General features: G+C 47.5%; 1 protein-coding gene across 3 annotated transcripts in view; it reads left to right on the forward strand.

The window, feature by feature from the left end:
- The window catches only part of ttyh3a (tweety family member 3a), an 81,946-nt gene that overhangs the window by 20,009 nt on the left and 37,689 nt on the right, over window positions 1-24,248 (forward strand). For all 3 annotated transcript variants that reach the window (XR_006030668.1, XR_006030667.1, XM_042085369.1), the window contains exons 3-12: window positions 3,602-3,713; window positions 4,337-4,557; window positions 5,654-5,749; window positions 8,402-8,474; window positions 9,035-9,110; window positions 14,743-14,798; window positions 16,636-16,728; window positions 17,213-17,305; window positions 19,583-19,719; window positions 22,827-23,000. Coding sequence is in view for 1 of the 3 variants with exons in the window: in XM_042085369.1 (XP_041941303.1) it covers window positions 3,602-3,713; window positions 4,337-4,557; window positions 5,654-5,749; window positions 8,402-8,474; window positions 9,035-9,110; window positions 14,743-14,798; window positions 16,636-16,728; window positions 17,213-17,305; window positions 19,583-19,719; window positions 22,827-23,000 (1,131 nt within the window). In the remaining 2 variants the exon portion in view is untranslated. The remainder of the gene's footprint in view (window positions 1-3,601; window positions 3,714-4,336; window positions 4,558-5,653; window positions 5,750-8,401; window positions 8,475-9,034; window positions 9,111-14,742; window positions 14,799-16,635; window positions 16,729-17,212; window positions 17,306-19,582; window positions 19,720-22,826; window positions 23,001-24,248) is intronic.

Here is a 24,248-nt window from a genome sequence, read left to right on the forward strand (position 1 = left end):
ATCCTCTCAGCTTTTCGCTGGGACAAGACTGTTCCTGGTGTAGTCGCTCCTGGTGGGTGTCTAAGCCAACAAACAACTGGCTCATTCGAGTGGCTGATTTTAATCCCACTCCCATTCCTCCTCCTCACCTCCCCATCCACTCAACACCCCCCCCCCACAACCTCCCCATCCACTTCCCGAAAGAGCAGCCAGCTTTGTTTGAGGTCTTAGGCTTTGGGCGGCAGGGAAGAGATTAATTGCCCCCTGGGGTAACTGAGGAGGTGGGCATCGCCACAGGGTTGTGAATATTGGTTCAGTTCGTCCAGACAGAATAACTGCCCACTTCAGGTTAAAATCCCTCATTGACTTCTAAGTCGATGTCATTTAATGTTTAAGACAGGGTGGTCACTCTTGTTGCGAACACTACTTAGGGGAAGGATTTAGAAAACAGAACCTGAATGATAAAGAAAAGGATGCAGTTCCTTGTTCTTGTTTTCTATTTCCAACTCACATGATAGTGTTGTGACATTTGGAAACTAGACGAAGAATCTCTATATTTGGAAAGGAGAGAAACAGTTGTGAAGTTGTTTTTTTTCCTTCAAAACTTTTCCTGTGTCCTCCAAACACTTTGTAATTTTGGATTGGCAGCTGACCTGTCTCCAACCTTAGACAACTGGCTTGTTTTCATTTGAAACGGAGTCGGCCGTGTTCACCTTGGCCTTAAACCTGAATGTGCAGAGCAAACAGTATGAGGGCAGAAGTGATGGGCAGAAAGAAGAGTGTTTCTACCTCCCATCTAGACAGACTGAAGAGCAGAGGATTGGCCTCACATGGCACTCTTTCCAGACATGTTTTGATACAACAGTATACTTCTGGTTTGCAGAAGCAAACTGCAGCCCTGGACATCGACCTAGGCCAGGCAAACCTCACAGAAGTGGCCCCCAGGGAGCCTAATGGAGCTTTAGCTCAAAAAGCTAAACAATCCAAGGTGTTCATTTACAGCCAAGCATCTGACACACTTGACAGGTTTTTCTGCTCACTTAATGGTGGGATTTACAGCTCATTTTTCTTTTAGTTTGTTTGTTTCTCCTCCCACTGCAATGAGTGGTTTTCCTTTGAAGTAGCCCATACTGGTTTGAACAGGGGAGTGGCTATGACTCAGCTGCATCTCTTGCTTCTGCCCTGAAGTAATGGTCCACTTTTTGGGTAGCAGTAACCCAGATAAATGGTTGCCATGGCAATTAGATTATCCAAAAGCGTAGATAGCATCCAAAAAAAGAGAGAATGATGTGGTTTCTTTGTATGTGAATTTTGGGCTTCATAAGTAATGCAATCCCTGCTATCAATACTACTTAAACCTTCTCCTTCTCTTGAAATGAGCATTCTGTTATGAATGATTTTTAAGGCAATATCTCTCAATTGAAGTGGCAAGGAAAATAATTAATGGCACTGTTTTTAATCCATGATTGCTCCCTCCTCCTGTTTGTCTGTCTGTCCGTGTTGGCACAATCGCAAGCTAAGCAGCAAGCTGTGTGTGTGTGTGTGTCTGTGTGTGTGTGTGTGTGTGTGTGTGTGTGTGTGTCTGTGTTGGTTCAGTGCAGAAATCCCAGTGTTTTACCATGCTGCCACAGATTATCCAGGGCAGATTTACAGTGCAGGAATGAGTGGAACGCTGCTGGGTGGGCCGTGGCCATGTTGAACGTTGGCTTCATGAATCAGGCCCTCAGGGGCAGGGAGTTGGCTGATCTCTCTCTGCCCGACCTGTCAGAACACGCCCCTTAGATAACAGCAGTAAGACTAATTTCACTCCCAGCCTTGATCCAGAGGGGAATTTAGAAAAGTGCGGATCAGCGCTGAAGTCTGGGGAATTCCTTTCAAGCGGGATTGTGTTGGGACTGCGGCCTTTAAGGAGAGGGTAGCCCTTAATCACCCTGATGACTCCCCGTACACTCTTGCACCCTCTCACTCCCTACATCTATCCCCCTCTCTCTCACTCCCTTGATCCATTCCTCTCTCTCACTCTCTCACTACACCTCCTCCATATCTCTCTCACTCACTTTTGGCATTGTAATACTTGCCTCATGGAACAGAAATCCTCATGAGTCTGTAGGTTGTCCAGTTAAATGGCCCTCCTCTGCCTTCATGTTTCATTATGGAATGCTGGTTCAGAGAACTACTGGACTGGCCGTGGGAGCTCTGGCTTTGCGCTGTTGTCGGCTGACCCCATGTTGAAATGGCCTGGCCAGCACATGGGACAGTCTTTAAGAGAGAGAGTGTGTGTGTGTGTGTGTGTGTGTGTGTGTGTGTTGCCTACTGAGTGAGAGGCTAGCGAGCACCGTATGCTGAATGCCCCATTGTTTGTACCCCAGCCAGCAGGGAGGCTCTGATTGTGACGCCTATTGAGCAGCCCACAATAGGGCTGGATGGCACGTCTGAGTGAGGGGGAGAGAGAGCGGGCCAAAGGGGAGAGGGGGAGAGAGAACGAGGGGAAAGGGGGGGGGGGCGAGCGCCGGGGCGCGTGAGAAATTCCCACAGATGTTATTCTGCCATAGCGCCTCCTGGTGGAGTTGTAGGACTCCTCAAGGGGTTTCATTGTAACGTGCGCCTTCAGCTATAACTGTATCACACATGTTTCTATCTATGTAGCAATGCAGTGAAGTCAAAGCATGAATATGGGTGTTTTAGGTGTTTCCTCATCTTTCAGGGTTTATCCCTCTGGAGCAGGAGGTCATGCGGCTGTCTGATGTAGAGTAGTTATTTTTCGCTGTCTGTCAACAGCACCCCAGGGACTGTGCTCTCAGCACACTACTCCAGTGTGACCTGGATGTGGCTCGGACCGGGGGAGCAGGCTCTTTGTGTCGTCCATCCATTGATCGGTTGTCCTTTCTGGCCGCAGACCGCAACAACTGTTTGTGTTCTTTGTCACCTCTGGCCGAAGGTTTCAGCGTGTCCGATTTCATTGGGCCAAGTCTCTTGAGTTGCCTCCACCAGGCTGGTCCTTTGAGACTACATGGGCTGTAATGAAGTGTCTGTAGTCTGCTCACTCACTAAGTTGCAAAAGCCGGCCTCATAATATGTCTGTATGATGATGGTGCTATAATTTAACTATAATAATCTTTGCTCGTCAAGCCCCCTACTTAAAAACCCATCAAGGCCATGGAGAACTGCTGTGGTTTGCTGCATGCCCTCGTTGACTTTGTTATATTGCAGTGCTGTGCTGTAAGCACCTCTAGTAACGCGTTATAATAACAGGCCACAATGATCGGCTACATTGCTATTCACTGTGGCCTGTTATTATAACAGCTATCTCCTTTTAATTGATAATATTGAGTAGTATAATAAGCGAGTAATAATTAACAGTAATTAGGAAACTACTCGGTAATGGCTACTTGGCTATTTCTTGTGGTCTGCTATGATAAAGTGTTTCAGGCCCCTTTTATCTGCCTTCCCCCCTTCCATCTGAAGATCTTTATGTTGGGAGGCCTCTCCTAAGTGTAGTCCTTTCAGTCTCTCTCCCCCTCTTGCCCCCCTCCCTCTCTCTCTCTCTCTCTCTCTCTCCCTCTCCAGCCCTTATCCAGCCCTCGCCTCCTCACTGATTCTCTCTCTTTGTCTCCTTCCTCAGTGCTGGCATAGCAGTTGGTTTCTACGGAAACGGTGAGACTTGTGATGGGGTGAATAGGCTGACGTACTCTCTGCGCCATGCCAACCGCACCGTGTCGGGAGTGCGGAGACTGGTGAGACTCGCCAACGCACAGACACACACACACACACACACACAGAAAGGCCAACACAACACTGTGTCCACATACATGATTATATCACAAAACCATCTAGTCACACATGGTCTTTCTTTAACTTATAGCTTTGTGTAGTTCTTCACGTGCGCATAGTAATGTAATCAGCTTATTTGCATTGCACACATGCTGAGCGCACAACAAAACCTTGAAATTATACTTTGGAGATAAGGCCATGGAGACACACACACACACACACACACTCCCAGTCTCTCTCACTTGCTCACACACACACACACACACACACACACACACACACACACACACACACACTCTCCCAGTCTCACTCACTCACACACACACACACACACACACACACACACACACACTCCCAGTCTCTCTCACTCACTCACTCACTCACACACACACACACTCTCTCTCTCTCTTTCTCTCACTCTCTCTCTCTCCCCCAGTGTGTCTCTCTCTCACACATGCGCACACACACACACATTTGTGCTCACTCACACATTCTCTGTCTCACACATATTGGTGCTTACATGCTTGTGTGTGTGTGTGTGTGTGTGTGTGTGTGTGTGTGTGTGTGTGTGTGTGTCGTTCCCCAGGTATTTGACAGCACTGGGGCCCTGAACCAGACGGTGGATGACAACCTGCAGCAGCTGGAGGAGCGCTACAGCAAGCACACAGACTACGTGGCCATCGTGCAGAAGCTCCAGGGCCAGCTGGCTGAGCTGGTCAGGCAGGTGGGGGAGGTCCCCTTCTGGGCCAACCCCCGCATCTCCCTGGAGGAGCTGGCTGTCCGCATTGAGCTCTATGATTGGTACAGGTGAGGGAGATGGGGACAGAGAGACGGAAGGGGGGAGGGAGCTGTGTTGTCACGGCCCTGGGAGAGCTGAGCAGGCTTTTTTTTTTTGAGTGTTTTTGTCCTGTATGTTTCAACAAGTGAATCTTTCAAACTTTTCATAGCCCATCAGTTGACTGGCTGTCATTTCTCTTTTTTTTTCTCTTTTCTTTGTCTCTTTCCATCCTTCTCTCATTCCCTCCATCCCCATCACTCCGTCTCTGTATCGTCACCTCACCCAGCTCCACATCTTTTAGTTTGCTAACATCTGCTCTGTGCTTGGTCACAGTGCATGTAGACTTCCTGCGCTCTGCCTTACTTTGAGGGGGATTACCAGAGCGTAGCGTAGCTTGACTGAATCTCACAGACATCTGCAGTATGACTGAATAGTCCTCCCCCCTGCTCCTGACACACTCACACTCACACTCACACACACACTCACGCACACACACACACGCTCTCACACACACACACACTCACACGCACACACACACACACACACACACTCACACTCACTCACTCACTCACTCACAAGCTCTAGCTCCCGTGACTGCGGTATAAATTATCATGCAGACACAATTCCTGTGATTCTCAAGGACCTGTCAGGCTTCTCGCATCTGTCACAGGAAGTGACGTGTAGAGGGATTATTCGGTCTCATTTTCATTTCTTAACAGATGGAAAGGAGTCTTTGTGGCTTTTATGACTGAAATGGACCCTTTGCTTGAGAATCATCTAAAAAAAATAATATTTTCACAAAAAGCTGACAATGTTGTACACTGCATTTGAATACAAATCGGTGTACTTGTGATTACCTTCTACAGAATAACCTGTTCCTATGCATCCATATGTTTGTTCCAATGTCAGATTTCTGTCTCATCATTGGTAAAATGCAGATTAAAATTAGATTTTTTTGTCACCTGAAAGTTTTGCATTTAAATGTCACGGTTGTGTATGTATATTTTATGATTTAAATGTCACGGTTGTGTATGTATATTTTAGGTCACTGGTCTTTGTGTGTGCGCGTGTGTCTGTGGTTTTGCACTCTGGTTATGCCTCTTATTGTGCGTGTTTGTGTTGTAGATGGCTGGGCTACCTCAGCCTACTGCTCTTTGATGTGCTCATCTGTCTCCTGGTGCTCTTTGGCCTCATCCGCAACTCCAAGAACACCCTGATAGGGTAAGGCCGGTTACATGATCTCACGTTCTCATTCAACACACACACACACACACACACACACACACACACACACACACACACACACACACACACACACACACAGAGAAAGACACACAGAGAGAAAGACAGAGAGACAAGACGATGCATTCCAGCAGCCAGATGGTGGAACGTAATAAATCCATCCAGTTATGATTCAGTGTGGTCAGAAGTGGAGTCATAATTAGACGCCATCGATTTGGTGACAGACGAGAACCCTCTCCCTCTCTCTTTCCCCAGGACTCAAGGCTGCATGCACTGTAGTCGTCACAAATTGAGTTTGATGGCGTTCCATACGTCCCTGTCAAGGCAATTACGGTGTGGGTGTTAACACATCTCCGACTGACAATTAGTCATCGTCTCAGTTTAGCAGCAAGAAATCCTAATCTGTCGGAGGCAGGCCACTGTCACTGAATGGCTATGTCTGGCACACACATACACGCACACAGGCAGGCAGGCAGGCAGACGAGAAGAATCTGGTGCATTACTGTACTGAATCTGTCTGGTTTGCTTCCGATGCAATTTTTGCAACAGCCTTTACCGTAACTAATTGTGTGTGGCTATGTGCATCTGTGGTTCTTGATGTAAAGAGACCATCTTGGTATGCCTAGTAGGGACATACCAATATACCTGCAGATATTGGTCTTGTTGACTGGTATCAGCCTATAGTAGTGATGGGGACGAGACCGCCTATGCCGAGTCCGAGTCAAGACCGAGTCTTTGAAGGGTCGAGACCGAGTCGAGACCGAGTCCGTTGGTTTTCAAATACAGTCGAGTCCGAGTCAAGACCGAGTCTTTGAGGAAGCAAGTCCGAGTCGAGACCGAGTCCTTTAGGAGTCGAGACCGAGTCGAGACCAAGACCATAAAAAAATTGCAGTTTTAATATTCATAATTTAATATCACCCCAGTTAATAATCAACAGTTAGGCCTACAGACTAAGCTAGATTGGGAATTGTTTAGAGGAGCAGTCTTAACGTCTTAATATGGACTATGCTGACCTACAGACACTCACCGGCAGCAGAGCCATAGAGATAAATAAACGGCTCTGACGGCAGTGTCTTTGCATTGCACCATGGGATGTCATTTTCAAATAATGCCGGTCAACATTGCATTTTATTATTATTGTTGTTATGTGTTGTCTGTTTTTTTATATGAACATAAAAAATGCGTTGGTCTCGAGGACTCGGTCTGAAATTACGAGTCCTTCTCCTCCCACTGTGGTCCGAGACCGAGTCAAGACCGAGTCTTTGAAGGAACGAGTCCGAGACGAGACCGAGAAAGCAGAAATTGGTCTCGAGACCGGACTCGAGTCCGAGACCGGACTCGAGTACTACATCACTAGCCTATAGGCAAATAATATGACATTTACCAATGGCTGTGGCTGAGATGGTTATCTGTTATGTCACAATGATTCTGCACTAGCTAAATCATATGTTATGCTCGAACTGCCACATTCAGAGATAGTGCTATGAAGGGCTGAAAGATTTGAAAATGGTTCAGTTGTTTATTTATAATGAACATTTGTGAACATCCTGCCACTAAAGGGCATAATTAATTTTACAAAAATAGAGTAAACAAACAAATTAATAAAAACATCGTTATCAGTGTTGGCCCAGAATTTCACAATGGCTGCCAAGGGTTCCAGAGCTTTAGTTTTATATGTAAGTGCCGACACTCTTCACTCATTTCCGTGCTCAGCCGTTTAGTGAGTATTCAAAGCCACTGCAGAACATCAACTTGATATTTTGTTTAGTGGCACTTTTTGTAACATTTAGTTTTTTTTTTTCAAATTCTCACCCATCCTGGCAGCAATCATAGTACAGATCCTTTAAAATGAACAAAAACAGAGGAGCCTCACCAATCAGGGCAATTATGTGCTTGTCAATCATGTCCCCTTCCAAGTAGACATGCACTCAAGGTAAACAGTGAAGTGAGGGGAGAGAATTTGATTGGCTGATTTGCTTCAAAACGGCTTACTTCCGCCCGTACACCATGAATAATCCCTGACACAGTTCACCTGATAATACGCCAAGGACAAGAGTGGCCTCCTTCCCCTGTTTCCTCTGTAGCTTTTCCAGCGTGCCACTTGGCCTAAAGCAGAGGACACACCAGGTCAACTCTTATTTGTTTTGACAGCTTTGACAGCCAGATTCATTGGAGTATAACATATAAAGAATGATGAAAATGTCAACCTTCAACTGTTTTCAGAAATCTGTGAGCAATGTTAGGAGCTGCTGCAGTATGTAATCCTCAGGTCTCCTTTTAACTGCTATTTAGCAAAAAGGCTTTCGCCTGTGTTTCAGCGTCATTTGCATGTTTGGTGAAATCCTCCCATGGAAACCCACTCTGCTGTCCTGTGCCAGTACGCCTGCAGCGTCATCTGCATGTTTGGTGAAATCCTCCCATGGAAACCCACTCTGCTGTGCTGTGCCAGTACGCCTGCAGCTGTGAGAGCCAGAGCAAGCCAAGGGCTGCACGGTGAAGCGCAGGCAGCTGCCACTCTTGTGACGGCTCAAGTGCTCTTTGTACTGCTCTTCACTTGCCCTTCTCACACAGTTCTCTCTCTCTCTCTCTCTCTCTCTGTCTTTCTCTCTGTCTCTTTTTCTCCTTCTGCAGAGCGTGTTTACTAGGCGTGTTGGCTCTGGTTATCAGTTGGGCATCCCTGGGCCTGGAGTTGGCTGTTTCTGCGGTGAGTGTTGCCATGGAAACATGGCTGACTGGTGGACCCAGTAATCTTACTGGTTGTTTGCCGGGCCGGGCTGGTCTCCTCTCTGCACCTGTGGAGTCGAGCTTATCTTCTGCCCGGCTGTGTGTGTGTGGATATTAATTAATGTTTCCTGCATGGAAAGGCGAGAGGAAATACATGTATTTCTGCAACGTATATCCTAAGGAGGAGTATTTAGGAGTTTATATAATAGTTAAAAAATGCCTCTGAGAACACGAGTAACCTTTAAAGCTCCCCAAAGCACTATAAAGTCCACTCTGTAAAACCCATACTCCTAGTCTTAGGCAACCCTTTGCATCTTAAAAACTGTCCATTTATAATGGGTTGCTCACAGTGACATACCCATTAGTGAAAGTTAAATTCTCGTATTATGCAAATTTGCCGCCTACTCTGCCTTTTAGAAGTTGCCTGGTGTCTCATTGTTTTATTTACTTAAATAAAACAATGAGATGGTATTATTCATCTTACATTAATTCTTTCTCTCTCTCTCTCTCTCTCTGTTTCTGTTTGCATGACTTCCACAGGGTTCCAGTGACTTCTGTGCATCCCCTGACACGTACGTCATCGATGTGTCTCAAAAATATGGCGTCATCAACAAAGGTGAGCCTCACAACCTGTTTCCACACTCTTCTCCTCTCCTCTCCTCTCCTCTCCTCTCCTCCTCCTAACACTGGGCTCCCCTCCTCTCCTCTCCTCTCCTCTCCTCTCCTCTCCTCCTCCTAACACTGGGCTCCTCTCCTCTCCCCTCCTCTCCTCTCCTCTCCTCTCCTCTCCTCTCCTCTCCTCTCCTCCTCCTCTCCTCTCCTCTCCTCTCCTCTCCTCCTCCTAACACTGGGCTCCTCTCCTCTCCTCTCCTCTCCTCTCTTCTCCTCTCCTCTCCTCCTCTCCTCTCCTCTCCTCTCCTCCTCCTAACACAGGGCTTCTGTAGAAGCTGATGTACAGAAAAGACAGGCTGTCCAGTCTGATGTGTAAAAGGGAATGAGCCGTGAAGGATGTTGGCTTTGGAGTTGAGTGCATTGCGGATCTGCACGGAAGTAAATGCAGCGTTCCCTCAAGGCATCCTTTGGGGACAAGCTTTCACTCTCACATCTCAAAGAAGTGACCTGGGATGGACTTTTCTGTTTAAACAAGCATAGGCCACTGAGGTTGCTGTTTTTAAAATCTGTTTCAGAGTGAAAGTGCTCTAAAGCATGTTATTTTGCTGTGTGAGGGAAAAGGATATGAAAGTCTTGATGTTTCACAGGCATCTTGCTTCTGTTTTACTTTTACTTTTCACATGGGGACGTAAAACAGACAGAAACGTTATGATGAACAGAATAATCCAAACAAGTCTTGGAAGGTAACCACAGACAAGACTGATTGTGTTTGAAAGACAAGATGCCTCTGTACAAGGGTTGTTTTCACCCAATCATGTTCTGCGGTGATAATGATCTGAGGTGAACTGAGGTGTTGTGGACTGCGGAAAAGAGTGTATATTATGGGTTATTTTCTATGAGAAGTGCTGTCCTGGTGGTTGTCTTCCATCGATAGTCCACCTCCCCCAGGGAAGCTGTGATGGAACCAGCCCTCCTGCTGGGCTTGGAGCTGGATGTTGGGCGGCGTATCGAGTTTTTGGCAGCATGCTGGCTTGCCAGGGTGTTTAGCACAGCTCAATAAAGTGGAGGTCTGTAGCAGAGGACTGCTGTACGTACGGGGAGGGAGTAGCCGGATGGGGAGGTCTCTGACTCCCAGTGTAATTGAGACAATCTGTCTATCGAGTGAGCGGAAGAGGTGGGTGTGTGTGTGGGTGTGGGTGTGTGTTGTGGTTGTTTTGGAGGGTGCAGGAGGGGATGAAGGAGATGAAAGAGGAGCTGCAGTGAGAAGATAAGGGTTGGACGGTGAAGGGAAGAAGGCTGTTGCATGAGGGCATGGCGTGTCTTGGTGCTCGCTTACTTCATCTAGACTTATAGCCAGCCAGAGATTCACTCCGTTTATACCCAGCCAGAGATTCACTCCGTTTATACCCAGCCAGAGATTCACTCCGTTTATACCCAGCCAGAGTTTCACTCCGTTTATACCCAGCCAGAGATTCACTCCGTTTATACCCAGCCAGAGATTCACTCCGTTTATACCCAGCCAGAGATTCACTCCGTTTATACCCAGCCAGAGATTCACTCCGTTTATACCCAGCCAGAGTTTCACTCCGTTTATACCCAGCCAGAGATTCACTCCGTTTATACCCAGCCAGAGATTCACTCCGTTTATACCCAGCCAGAGATTCACTCCGTTTCCCCGTGTCACTCAAGTGGTCTCTTTCGCTTACACAGTCATCTCTGTCTCCATCTTCCTCTTCTCAGTACAGCTCCGTCAGATCACAACAGGAAGTTTTGGCTTCCTGGATACTCTGGGCTTCTGTGCTTTTAGTTGATCTCTGCATGCCTTGTCACATTGATGACTTACTCATATTTCAAAAGCAAGCTTAACCTTACATAAAGATGACAAAAATAACTGTATGTGTAAGAAATTGCTCTGTTGGGATTTGATATCTTTGTGCTTTAAATGAATGCAGAATGCTGAGCCCCCTCAGCTTCCCGACATGCTTTTATTTGAAGAAAAAGTGTTTTTACTCCATACTATTTAGATGTCTGATCCCATCAAAAAAATACTTGTCATTCTTAACCTCAGCTGCACTCTCTGTCCCTTTCTGATTGGCTGCAACGCAGCATGGTCTCCAGTGCACTCCCAGCCATGAGCTCTAATGGCTTGCAGAGGGGGGGCGGGGGGGGGGGGGGGGGGGTCATTTGACCACAGGCGGCATCACATCCAAGACACGTGGGTCTCTGCCCAGCAGTGCTGATGGAACTGGACCTAGTGTTGGAAAAATGTGGAGCAGACGTGTGTGTGTGTGTGTGTGTGTGTGTGTGTGTGTGTGTATAGCATAGGTCTTCTATACGTGCCCATGCAATGCGAGTGACTGCCTCATCTTTGGGCTATTGCACATTGCCATTACTCCCTGGAGAGCCAATGTAGTTGTTATCTTTATCAGTTCTCCCACATTATATTAAGTCATGTGCTGTAGCTCTGCCATACGCTGGCTGCTCAGGTCCTAGAACTGTAGAATGGCTGTGACTACCCCCCTCTTTTTTTTTTTTCATTCCGCTTATCTCTTTTCCTTCGCTTCCACCATTCCGGCCCTGACACTCAATGGAAAATAGAGAAGGAAATGGGGCGGTGTGTGTGTGTGTGTGTGTGTGTGGCCCCACACTCCATTGTGTGGGGCATCTGTCTTCAGTCCTCTCTTCCAGGTGGCACACGTCATTTTTATGGCTGTTTTTACGAGACCTCTCTCTCTCTCTCTCTCTCTCTGTAGCGGCCTGTTAAAGTGGCCGCTGTATATCTCGCTAAGAGCAGCAGCTGTGTGTGTGTGTGTGTGTGTGTGTGTGTGTGTGTGTGTGTGTGTGTGTGTGTGTGTGTGTGTGTGTGTGTGTGTGTGTGTGTGTGTGTGCGCGCGACATTCGTAAGTGAGTGTGTGTCTGTGCATCCGTCTTTGTCTGTGTGTGTATTAAAGCCTCAATGATGAGCATTGTGCATCTCTCCCTCCCACTCATCTTGCTGGGCATGACGAATGACTGCAGCCCAATCCCAGTTGATCAGCGCGCGCGTAGCGAGAGACGGCTACTGCAGCACCAGGGCCGCCAGGCGTCCATTTCCTCTGCCCTCACAAGCCCTAAACCAACACCACGAGTGTGTATTTTGTGTTTGTGTTTGTGTGTGTGTGTGTGTGTGTGTTTTGCTACACTTCCCGAGCACTGCACATCCCTGGGGGCCCTCTCAGCTGTCAAACTGACAGACACACAAGAATGACATCTGTATCAGTTCGCCTGGAATATCAGGCCAGTTTAATTAAGCTGTTCTACACAAATGAGCGTGGTAACAGTGTGTGGGGGGATCCCCATGGCTGTGGTTCAGCTGTAGGCACAAGTCCAGAGGCTGAATGAATTGAATGTTGATGTCATAGATTGTCATGGAATATTTTAAGGGCTAAGTGATCTCCAATGCAGAGTGAGTAGTAGTAGTAGTGGTAAAGGACCCGAGTGAGATTAGTCCGATATCCCTACTCCTGAAATGCCTCTTGTGCAATCAGACATGAACACATTGTTTGACTGCAGCTGTTGCGTAATAACTTGTTTTGCGTATGGGTCAGTGGATTCTGCAGGAGCGGGATGGAAAGCTACGCGTTTTGAGACCTTTTCTCTGACCTACCCTGACAAAGCGCCAGTCCTGGACGGTTTAGCGACTCTCCCCTCTCTGGCCGCATGGCTTGGCCTGTGTGCCTCCTCTGGCGTCCGGCCATGCTGCGTCACGATTCCCGATTCCGGCCGGACGCCACGGAGAGTGAGATGTATGGGTGTTGTGGTGTGGGGCTGCCCGGTGCGCTGTGAAAGGATGATCCTGACCTCTCACACACCCACCTGAGGCGCTCATTTCCCTTGTCAGTGTGTAATTACAGTGTTTATGAGGCACGCATGGGGAACCGACAAGCTCACCCAGAACATGGTTAGTCAGACATGGAGTGGAGAGGAAGTGTGTGTGTGTTTGTCTGTGTGTGTGTGAATGAATGATGACAAGTGTGCATGCATGTATGTATTTTTCTGTGTATGTTGGGGGATGAAGTAGGCGCATGTACATTTTAGGGGCTTAGGGGTATGTGTTTAATCACGTGTATGATGACGTGCGTATAATCTTGCTGTGTGTGTGCGTGTGTCTGTCTCTCAGCCGGCTCATGTAGTCTGATTGAGAGGCGTGGGTGCCTCTGTGTGTGAGAGACATCTGTGTTTCCACACAGGCAGCGTGCCATGCTTGAGTCAGAGAGTGTGGGCACAGTGAATATCAGAGTCTGTGCAAGGCATGGATGCTGCCCCCTCTCCCTCTCTCTCTCTCTCTCTCTCTCTCTCTCTCTTTCTCTCTCTCTCTCTCTCTCTGTCTCTCTCTCAGTCTCTCTCCCTTTCTGTGCATCTGTGCCAATTTCCGCTACTATAATCAAAGTGTGAAAAGCGTCATTATCGGTTTCTTTTGCCAATCTGATCACACTGGTGCTTGCCTACTACAGCCTCATGCTGCTAAATATGAACCTCTCCCATCCCACTCGTATGAACCCTCAGTGCTTCTCTAAATGCCTCTTCCTATTTCACCAGTCCACCAGTGGGGCAAGATAAGCACACTGAAGCGTATGCGTTGCCTCAGTGACCAGATGATTAGTATGTATCGACCGCTATGCAGCCGTTTCGGTGTGTTATCAGCTGGCCCTCTTGAGGAAGTGGCGGCCCGAGAGAGATTAGAGGCTTTACGCGGGCCGGATGGGATGGAATGTCTCCCCAGCCTTGTGGTCAGCTGGGCGGCGGCACTACTGCTACTCGTCACTCTGCCTAACAGGAACACAGAGATGGAATTACATGTCGTGTGTTAAGGGTTAGAGGAGCCAGCAATGCATGTGCTCATTTTCAACACATTTTCCCTCCAGAGGTGGAGGTCGGGGGTGAAACTAATCAAACTCTGTAGCTTCTACCTTGAAATAGACCATCAGGTGAAATCCACCAGAAGAGCTATTGGTCTGTTACTCTATATCTACCGTGACTTCAAATGATAGAAAAAGGGCAAACTGGGGCCATATTGTATTTCTCACCGACCTGTGAGTGCACCTGCACAAGTGTAGAATGAGACTGCATATGGAACTGGACACCAGGGAAGTAGAGAATGGGAAGTTGAATAGTTTTGGACAGTAAGGCGGGGGATCTCATTAGCCAGCAGCAAGCGGCAGGTTTCTTATTGTTCTCTATGGTTCGGCAGCGGAACGGTGGCAATGCTGGCGTAACGCTACCGTTGAACAAGCTGAGCGTTGAACTTGGTTCAACTTTCAAAGCGCAACGCGAGCGAAAGCGAACGAGACAAAACTTATTATGGTCTGAGCGCTCGCTGCGTTATGTTTGCCGCTGCCGCTTGCCGCTGGCTGATGTGATCCTCGCCTAAAGGGTGTCTTCTGTGTTCCATCCCAATGTGTGCTCACAGTTCATACAGGGTCATGAGTCAGGGTGACCGGGTGGAGGGTCAGACCATTTGGGCTGATTCAGGACTTGTCCCTCTTCCTTCCTCTTCGTGTGACTCATAGACAGGCTGCTTGTGTGAAGTGATTGTGTGTCTCCCTCAGCCTGCTCGCCTCTTCATCTCCTCCTCCTCCTTCTCCTTTTCTCCACAGACATCCTGCAGTACTACCTGAGCTGCAGCGTGGGCCGGACCAACCCCTTCCAGCAGGTATGATGTCACTTCCTCCAGCCGGCACACAGCTAGTGCCAGCGGCCCGCCCCCTCATCTCCAGCCCACAGCTCAGTTCTGTGTGCCGGGCTCGGCTCAACCAGCTTTTTCACTAGTGACTAACACACTCTTGTCAGTGCCAAGCTCCCCTTGTGCGTCCATCATGTTACCGTAATGACGTAAGCAGCAAGCTTCCCTCTCTCCTACACGCGCACACACACACGCAGACACACACAGACGCAGACACACACACACACACACACAATCCCAACAGTATGATTATTTGAAACATTTTAGCTCCTCTGTGTGTACCACAGTATTTAAATTGGGAAGTGGGATTACATCCAATCTGCGCGCTGCTCTCGTCATCCCACAGGCTCCCTGTGTGGCCTGCTCATGACCAGTGTCTCATCACAGTGCCATAACATGCAGGTTGACCCCATAACTCTTAACTGTGGTCATCTTCAGTGGGGGCCCAGGCCCACTGCTGCTGCAGTTAAACGCCATTAAGCAGCACATTAGAGATGGAACTGGAGAATGTATGTCTCTGTACAGCAGTTAATTATACTGTATGTGTATGTTTATGTTAATGTCGATCTTTTAATACTACTTCTAGACGTAAAGCATTGTACAGTATATCCATACAGAATAATTAACATTTAGTATTTAGTAATTTTCAAACTAGTTTAACTAGTAAGACTTGACCGATAGCCTGGCCATACTTTACCAGTCGAGTCAAAGGTGTAGTGACTACCCAATTCAGAAGCAGGAAGTTATCCCCAAAGCCTCACTGCACTGCAGTCCATCCATCCCTTCATCCATCAGCACCCCGACGTCTCTTTGGGGCCACCCTGCCCTGCACTCCTGCTTAGAGGGCCTGCGAGCGCTCCCTCCATGGGGGGCTCCGTCAGCTGAGGGGCCTCACCATTGAAGGCTGAGAAGCAGAACAGATTACCAACCCCCCACCCCCCCCCCTCCCCGGCCTGTGTGGAGGCCAGCAGTCCGCCATCTCCTCTGGCTTTCCAGACAAATGTAAATTTAGAATAGCCCCTTTAGCTCTGACAGAATGTGAGAGTGCAGGCGAGATGGAGTGAGAAGTACAACTAGTGAGAGAGAGAGAGAGAGAGAGAGAGAGAGAGAGAGAGAAAGGAAGGAGGAAGAAAGGCAGGGAGGATAGAAGCAGGTCTCCCCTCTCAAGCAGCTCCTATCCATTTTGGTCTCAAATATTAATGCGCTTCTGAGACGTACCACACACTCAATCTTAGTGGCACTTTAACACAATCTGGGCTCCTACTATTCTTGTTCGGTCACCCCACCTCTCCACACACACACACACACACACACACACACACACACACACACACACACACATATATACAAGATGCACATACACACACATACAAGATGCACATACACACACATACGCACAAACACACACGCACTTAATGGACTTTTACTGGGTGATTTCCCACAGCACACACCAGCACTGGCTCTCGGCTCTGAGTCTCAGCTTTCAGCCCAGAGGCAGTAATGTGTGGCAGGTGAGTGTGAGTGTGAGGAGATGGCGTATATATCCCATTGTCATGGGAGGCAAGCTGTGCCGTACATAGTGTACCGTAAGCCTTTGTCCTCCTGCGTGTTAAATAATACAGGATTAGACTCCTCGGCCTGGCTGGAGCACTCACACATCCAGGGAAGAATTAGGTAATGGAGGTGGCCCGAATAAGATGTAAGCCTGTGTGTGAGTGTGTGTGTGAGAGAGTGTGTGTGTGTCTGTGTGTGTGTGTGTGTGTGTGTGTGTGGTGTTGTGCTGATGGTTTAGTGTTTGTGTTTGCAGAAGCTGTCTGGGAGCCATAAAGCTCTCGTGGAGATGCAGGATGACGTGGCAGAGCTGCTGCGCTCTGCCATTCGCGAGTACCCACAGACCAAGGTGTGTGTGTGTGTGTGTGTGTGTGTGTGTGTGCGCGCGCGTTTGTTTGTTTGTTTGTTTCCATTGCACTTGCACATAATGTCAGCATGAGTGCATGTGTGTGTGACATGGTCTGGACCTGATCAGGCAGATGTGTGGTCACTCAGAGCCAGATGTACCCCAGGCCTGCATGTCTCTCTCTCTCTCTCTCTCTCTCTCTCTCTCTCTCTCTCTCTCTCTCTCTCTCTCTCTCTCTCTCTCTCTCTCTCTCTCTCTCTCTCTCTCTCTCTCTCTCTCTCCTCCCCCCCCTCACTTTCTCTGGTCCTTATGTAGGCCACTTATTTAAGGACAGTCGTGTATCTTATACTTGTTCTAATGGCAATGACAGCCCACACAGCGGCATTTTGTTAAAGGAGGACCCACTCTGTGTGTGTGTGTGTGTGCACGCGTGTGTGCCTGTGTGTGTGTGTGTGCCTGTGTATGTGTGCACACATTTGTCTCACAGGGTAATCTGGAGGAGATCCAAGGAGTGCTGAACACCACTGAGGTTGGCCTGCATCAGCTCACAGCTCTGGTGGACTGCCGAAGTCTACACATGGTAAAGGCCCAGATCTCTCTGCTTTGGCCTTCTGGAGCCCACTTCTCCAAGTGCATGCAGCATGCTGTTGCGTCTCACATTTGTGTGTGGTTCATGTGTATTTGGACATGTACAGAACGTGATCTGTACATGTATGTGTGCTTTGCGTGTCTTGCAACACTAGATCTGTTGTGCGTGTGCGTGTGCGCGTGCGTGTGCGTGCGTGCGTGTGTGTGAGCGTGTGTGTGTGCGTGTGCTTGAGTGTTTTGGAGGACATGTGTCCTGTGTCAGTCTGATATTTCCCCCGTGTGGGGGCCATGTCGTGTGACCAGAATGTGGTCACCCTCCTGTGCTCACTAGGCTCCTGCCCTGCAGGGCCCCTGTGTCCTGTCGCTGCTGTTATCTCTGGAGCCGGCTCAACCGCAGTGCCTCTCACTGCTCACTGCACTCGCACGCTTAAAGCCCAGAGCCTGTTCCTCAGACCAGAACCACAGATAGGCACTCATGCCTCAGTATCCATCACCCCCCCCCCCCTCTTCTTTCACCCATCTCTTCTGCCCATCTCTTCTGTCCTTTCCTGTCATTCCCCATCTCACCCCCCCCCCCCGTATCTCTTTCTGCTGCCTCCATCATGCTTTCTCTCCCTCCCTCCGTTTCTCTGTCTGTCCCTCCCCCTCCATCCATCTCCAGTCCATCTGCCTGTCTCTGTTGCAGGCGTGAGCTCGCACTGGCCAGTGGGCAGTGGGCACAGATGCCCAGTGACCTCCTGTCACAGGCTGCCACCCTTCAGCTCCTCTCATCATGGCCTCATGTCACGCCACATGCCACTCACCGCCCACGGCCCCTGCTCTGCCCGCTCAGTCTAGAATGTTGTTACATACAGTACGTACTAGTATGTGTACACCCAAATCATTAGACCTCCCTGTTCATTGAAGCTCCCTGGGTAACTATTACTGCTCTACAGAAGTGCCCACACAGATTGTATGTTTAGCAATAGAGGTAGTGGTATATTGAAAACAGCTGTGGAATGTTGTTCATATATCATCCACTGAGATAACACAGATACTAGAAGTGGTTTCAACTGAAAACAGTGAAACTTTATTTTCCTAAGCAGAAACTCAGGTCGTTGATTCCATTGCGGTCCAAGCCACACATCCTTAGTTCGGTTGACACTTGCCAGTGGGTTGTTGGGTCTGAAACTTTGTGAATTCCTTGCCAAACACTACGGAATAAAGTGAGGATACCATGCTAAAACTGGATGGATTTGTGCAATTACAGTGGAACTCTGGCCAGTGGTGAGACATGCTACTGTACATCACAATGAGTACATTGGGGAATTCTAGATTCACGTGTTATAAATATCTTTTCTTCTGTCAGCCATAAATATAAACCTGTATAAGATGTCCTTTCCCCTTGCATTTAAATGATACCCTCACCTTATAGTAATTATAAACAATTCACACCATTCATTTTCTCCTCTCGGTAATAACCGTAATTTGCTCCAGGAAAGACCTAGCTTCTCCTCCAAGCCTTGTCATGTGTTCTACGCTGAGCGAAAGAATAATAGAGACCAAGAGCGAGAGGGAGAGGGAGAGAGGGAGAAAGAGAGATGGGATGGGAGAAATGTATTATTAAACACCGATCTTTTTTCCAGTGTGATCGCTCTTGCATGCAGTTATTGCACTTCATAGGTCGTCTCTCCAAAACAACATACATAATATTTTAACCAAGGACCAAGCAAAACACTCCCTTCAGTGTTCCCAGAGAACCTCCACACAGTGTTTCATTTTTGTGAGGCCTCCCCCACTTTGTTTGTTTCTAGTTTTCGGAGCCTGGGCTGGTTTATTTATTTATTTTTTTGCAATGTAGTTGGCTGGGCTGTTTTAGCAGTGTAGCGGATCGTGAGGAGACATTAGCCGAATGTGACAAGAAATGTTATACGCTTGAAATCTTGTACGATCGTTGACTGCACCTTTAAGAGAAAGGTTGACTAGTGTTGACTACCTAGTTTGAAGAATGTAAACAAAATGTTCACTTGTGTTTCTCAGGGTAACTGCTGTCCTGTTTGTTTGTTTGTTTGTTTGTTTGTTTGAGTATTCCTCCCTCTTCATGCCTACTCTACGTGCCTGTGCTGTTGTGTGTGTTTGTTTGTTTGTTTGTTTGTTTGTTTGAGTATTCCTCCCTCTTCATGCCTACTCTACGTGCCTGTCCTGTTGTGTTTGTTTGTTTGTTTGTTTGTTTGAGTATTCCTCCCTCTTCATGCCTAATCTACGTGTCTGTGTCCCTCTCCGCACTCAGGACTACGTGCAGGCGGTGACAGGTGTGTGTTATGATGGGCTGGAAGGTCTCATCTACCTGGTGCTCTTCTCCTTCGTCACAGCGCTCATGTTCAGCTCCATCGTCTGCAGCGTGCCGCACACCTGGCAGGGCAAGAAGTGAGTAGGAGTGTGTGTGTGTGCGTGTGTGTGTGTGTGTGCGTGTGTGTGCGTGTGTGTGCGTGTGCGTGTGTGTCATGTGATGTCTACCAAAATCAAGATAACACTGCACATGTTGTGCAGAGATGATGCACATGCTGTCCTGAGATGGTTTCAGATCCACATAACTGAATTATGTGTGAATTTCCATGGGCCACATTCACAGCTCCTGCGTTCTTCCTGCTGCTCTTCCCCCTCACCTCTGCAAGTGCTGTTTCAAATGCGTTACGACTTTGTCGACCTTGGAGAGCTGTGACGTCTTTATGGAGGGTTCCTGGAAAACCACATAGATAATGACACCTTAGGGAACAACAACCATCTGAACCAACATGGCTAATGAAACAAACTGCGGGTGGCATGTCACTGGCAGGGAATGTGTGTGTGTGTGTGTGTGTGTGTGTGTGTGCCAGCCAACCATCCCCTAAGTGCGGGGATCAATACCATCTCGTGCTCCACACGCCAAGCCTGCCAAAACCCGGATGCAGCTGCTTCCTGCAGCATAACCATTTCCTGTTGTCTCAGTGGGATCGATGCTGTGCTAACCTAAGCTGGCTGGGGCTTGAAGGCAGTAACTGCGTAAGCTGAGTGTCATTTCCAGAGTGTCTCATCTCTTCCTCACTGGGCCGCCCACTCACCAGGCCCTTTGGGGCCTCCCATGAGCTACAGACGGGATTAGTGTTGGAGACCGAGAGTCTCTCCCTCTGGAGAGATACACACCTCCTCTGGAAGCCTCAACACTACTTAACACGACTGTATAAGTAGCACAGACCTCCCTCTCCTGCCTTTTGTTTGTTTGTTTGTTTGTTTGTTTGTTTGTGTGTGTGTTGGTTGAATAATTGATTGACTGATGATTGGGAGAGTGCAGTTGGGAGTTTGCTTAATGGGATCATTTTCATCTGTTGTCCCTAGCCAGTCCTTAAAAAGGCAACCTAGAGTAGAAAAAGGAATACAAAAGATGGCCTATCACAACAAGTCAGCTAATTAGAACTAGCTACGGGCCCTTAGCCCATCCAGCTCTCTCCAGCAGTGCCATGCCTCTCACACACACCAGCCTTATCTCAAAGCTAACATGCTCTCTGTGGCCTATTGCTGAATGAGCAGGACATATTTCCCTGCTCTAGTTGGTTCAGTTCCACAGGGTGGGAGATGCTCTCTTTAGTAACTGAGACATTTGAAAACAGGGATGGATATCTTCCTGATAAATATATGGCAGAAAGGCTGGGCCCAGTGATCGTTATGTGTGTGAGCACCAAGGATGAATCCATTTTTTGGTCAAGGGATTTCCTAAAAGTGCAAAGGGTTTGAATGCTGAGGTGGGTAACCGGGCTTCAGAAAGTGCAAGTCCTACCACATTTTTTCCAACCATTGTCTAAACCAGCTGATTTTGATTAGTACAACTCAGACAGGAAAATTAGATTATACGTAAAATCACAATCTTGTGCAGTTAGAACAAATATATGGTTGAACTTCTCATAACTGAAGCTGAGGTTATCCACCTCTGTTTAAAAAAAAAAAGTTGTGGCTTCTTGTCTCAGCACTAGTCCAATTCAAGTTCAACTATTAACTTTTCTTCTCAATATATTCTTATTGCTCCGTGTTTCTCCTAAGGGGGTTAGGAGAAACCCATAATATCTCAATAAGAGCTGTTTTATTTCTTTTGAAACTATTTCTTTTGAGTTCTGGACAAAAATCCATGAAGTGATTTAGTGATCAGCAGGGGGAGACAGACTCCATCACACCGTGTTCCATTCTCTCAGCATGTGGACAGTTAATTGCACCCGCACTGACTAACTCTCTTTGGGCTTTTAAAAGTTTTTGTTTTTCTGTCCATATTTAAACTCATTTCCTCCAAAACCTTTTGTTTTGTTCTCTCTCTCTCTCGCTCTCTCTCTCTCTCTCTCTCTCTCTCTCTCTCTCTCTCTCTCTCTCTCTCTCTCTCTCTCTGTCTCTTTTTTTCTCAAACAGACACACACACCACTCTCTCAACACGCACTGTCTCTCTCTTCTCTCTTCTCTCTCACACTCACAGAAGTCACATTCACACACACACACATACCCCTCTCTCTCTCTCTCCCGCTCTCTCTCTCCTTCCCTCTCTCCCTCTCTCTCAGTTGCAACACAGTGCTCCTCTAAATCAGCGATTCATATTATTACCCCCCCCCCCCCCCCCCCCCCCCTGTAACATCAGTTCTCACTTCATCGGCCACTTTTCCCACCCAGCTCCATGCCAGGGTAACTAATGACGGCCAATCATTTCTTTGATACCCGATCAGCGCTGGCTGGAGCGACCTTTGATATCAGCGCTGGCTGGAGCGACCCTTGATATCAGCGCTGGCTGGAGCGACCTTTGATATCAGCGCTGGCTGGAGCGACCCTTGATATCAGCGCTGGCTGGAGCGACCCTTGATATCAGACCCCTTGGATCCCCGGGCAGCGCTGGCTGGAGCGACCTTTGACCCCGGGCAGCGCTGGGATCCACTCAGCTCCCGCTGTTGTTTCAATTTCATGCCGGCAGCTTCGGGATCCGCGGAGCCGCCTGGAAAGGCAGTAAATAAATGAGCTCAGTCCGTGCTGCTCCTGTTTCTTTTTTCTCCCCTCCCCTCCCCTCCCCACTCTCTCTTACCCCGGGGGCAGAGCAGGAGTAAAGGATGAATGCCAAATGAGTGCATGTGGCTGGCACGCCGAGCGAGAGCGAGAGCGGTCCTGTGGAGCACAGCGTGATTGCAGAGGAAAGGGCGCCCTCTGCTGCTCTGTAGCGCACAGTGCAAGGGCATGTGATGTGGACGATAGCTTGTCAGCGGTGTTTATCTTTGTCCGGAGGTGGATGTGGCCCGGCTGGTGTGGTTTGGGAATACAATGTTTCTTTCTGTTCTGTCAGAGGGACAGAATTTTTTTGTTTGTTTTCGGACCCTGATAGAAAGTATCATTTTTCATGATGTAAAGGTTTCTTCCATTCTTTTACCTTCATTCCAGTTTGGAGTGTGTGTGTGTGTGTGTGTGTGTGTGTGTGTGTGTGTGTTCTGTGCCGGATTGAGGGTTCTATAACTTGTATGGTGTGTGTGTTGCAGGAATGAGGAGGACAGTGAGGATGAGTCTCTGGCCCACAGTGGCAGGCCGAACCATGACAGCCTGTACCGCGTGCACATGCCCAGCCTCTACAGCTGTGGGAGCTCCTACGGCAGTGAGACCAGCATCCCTGCCGCCGCACACACCGTCAGCAACGCACCGGTCACAGAGTACATGTAAGAACACACACACACACACATACACACACCCCAGTTATCCCCACCAGTACATGTAAGAGTACACACACTCACACCTGGGTATAAAATACTTTTCTGCTGGCTACAAACTGTCATTATTACCTAATCTAAATCCTGTTGCTGCCCTGTCCTTGATCTTCTTGTTCTGAGTTCAGTTTGAGGTGCATACTAGGCTACTTTAAGTTAGTCCCTCGTTTCTCATAATGTCCAAAGCATGTGTAACTAACAGTGTTGTATAAAGTACTAGAAAACAATACTTGAGTAAAAGTACAAGTATCACACTAGAAAAAGACTTGAAAGTTGAAAGTGGTAGAAGTGAAAGTTACCTTTTAGAATATTACTTAAGTAAAAGTCTTAAAGTATCTGATATATACTGTACTTAAGTATCAAAAGTAATTTTCTGATATTTAATGTACTTAAGTATTTGAAGTAAAAGTAAAAAGCACGCGGTTTTATTTTTAACTTTTATTGTGAACTTTATTTTGGCTTTCTTATAGTAAAGCATAAAGCATATTCAGGGTTCCCATATCTTAATCTCACTCATCAAATCAAAATCACATTCTTTTCTAGGACTTGTCAGGCACAATTCTCTTAAGTTCAAAGAACAAACAGCATATTTTTAGAGCTGACATCAAAGAAAAAAACAGAAAAAGAAATGTCACTTATATGAACTTCAGGTAAAAATGAAAAGTAAATAACTTATTTCTTTAAAAACAAAAAATGACCTGCTTGTACATACACACACACACAGGCCACCTATGTCCAGCTACTAATATGTCAGTCATTAGTTGAAACTGAAAAGGTGTCTGTTCATCTTCAAAAGAAGCTGGTTTTCAAAGTTGCCAGAATTCAGTGCCTGGGCGTTTCAGGCCCAAGACCGGACCACGTTTTCCATAGTGGTGGAAATTGGATAAATGAAGCAACATTTCAGCTCCTCCATTTACTATCCTGTAGTTTTTATTAGTACTATGGTTCAACAAATGTGTAAAGGTTATATAATAATTCACTTCAACTGAGAAGTTAACAAAAAATATTCCACTATCAGGCGCGCGGAACCTATTTTTGACCAGGGGTGCTGAATAACAAAAATAATGGATGTTAGACGATTTATCTCGCAATGATCTCGCAAATCATTTCTGAATAGCCTAAAGTGTGTCATCTCCACAGCAAGTACATGTCCTAATAATTTCTATCTTAGTGACTAGGATAGTGAAATGATTGCACTAG

The sequence above is a fragment of the Alosa sapidissima genome, chromosome 3 (assembly GCF_018492685.1).
Source record: "Alosa sapidissima isolate fAloSap1 chromosome 3, fAloSap1.pri, whole genome shotgun sequence".
Classification (NCBI taxonomy): Eukaryota; Metazoa; Chordata; class Actinopteri; order Clupeiformes; family Clupeidae; genus Alosa; species Alosa sapidissima.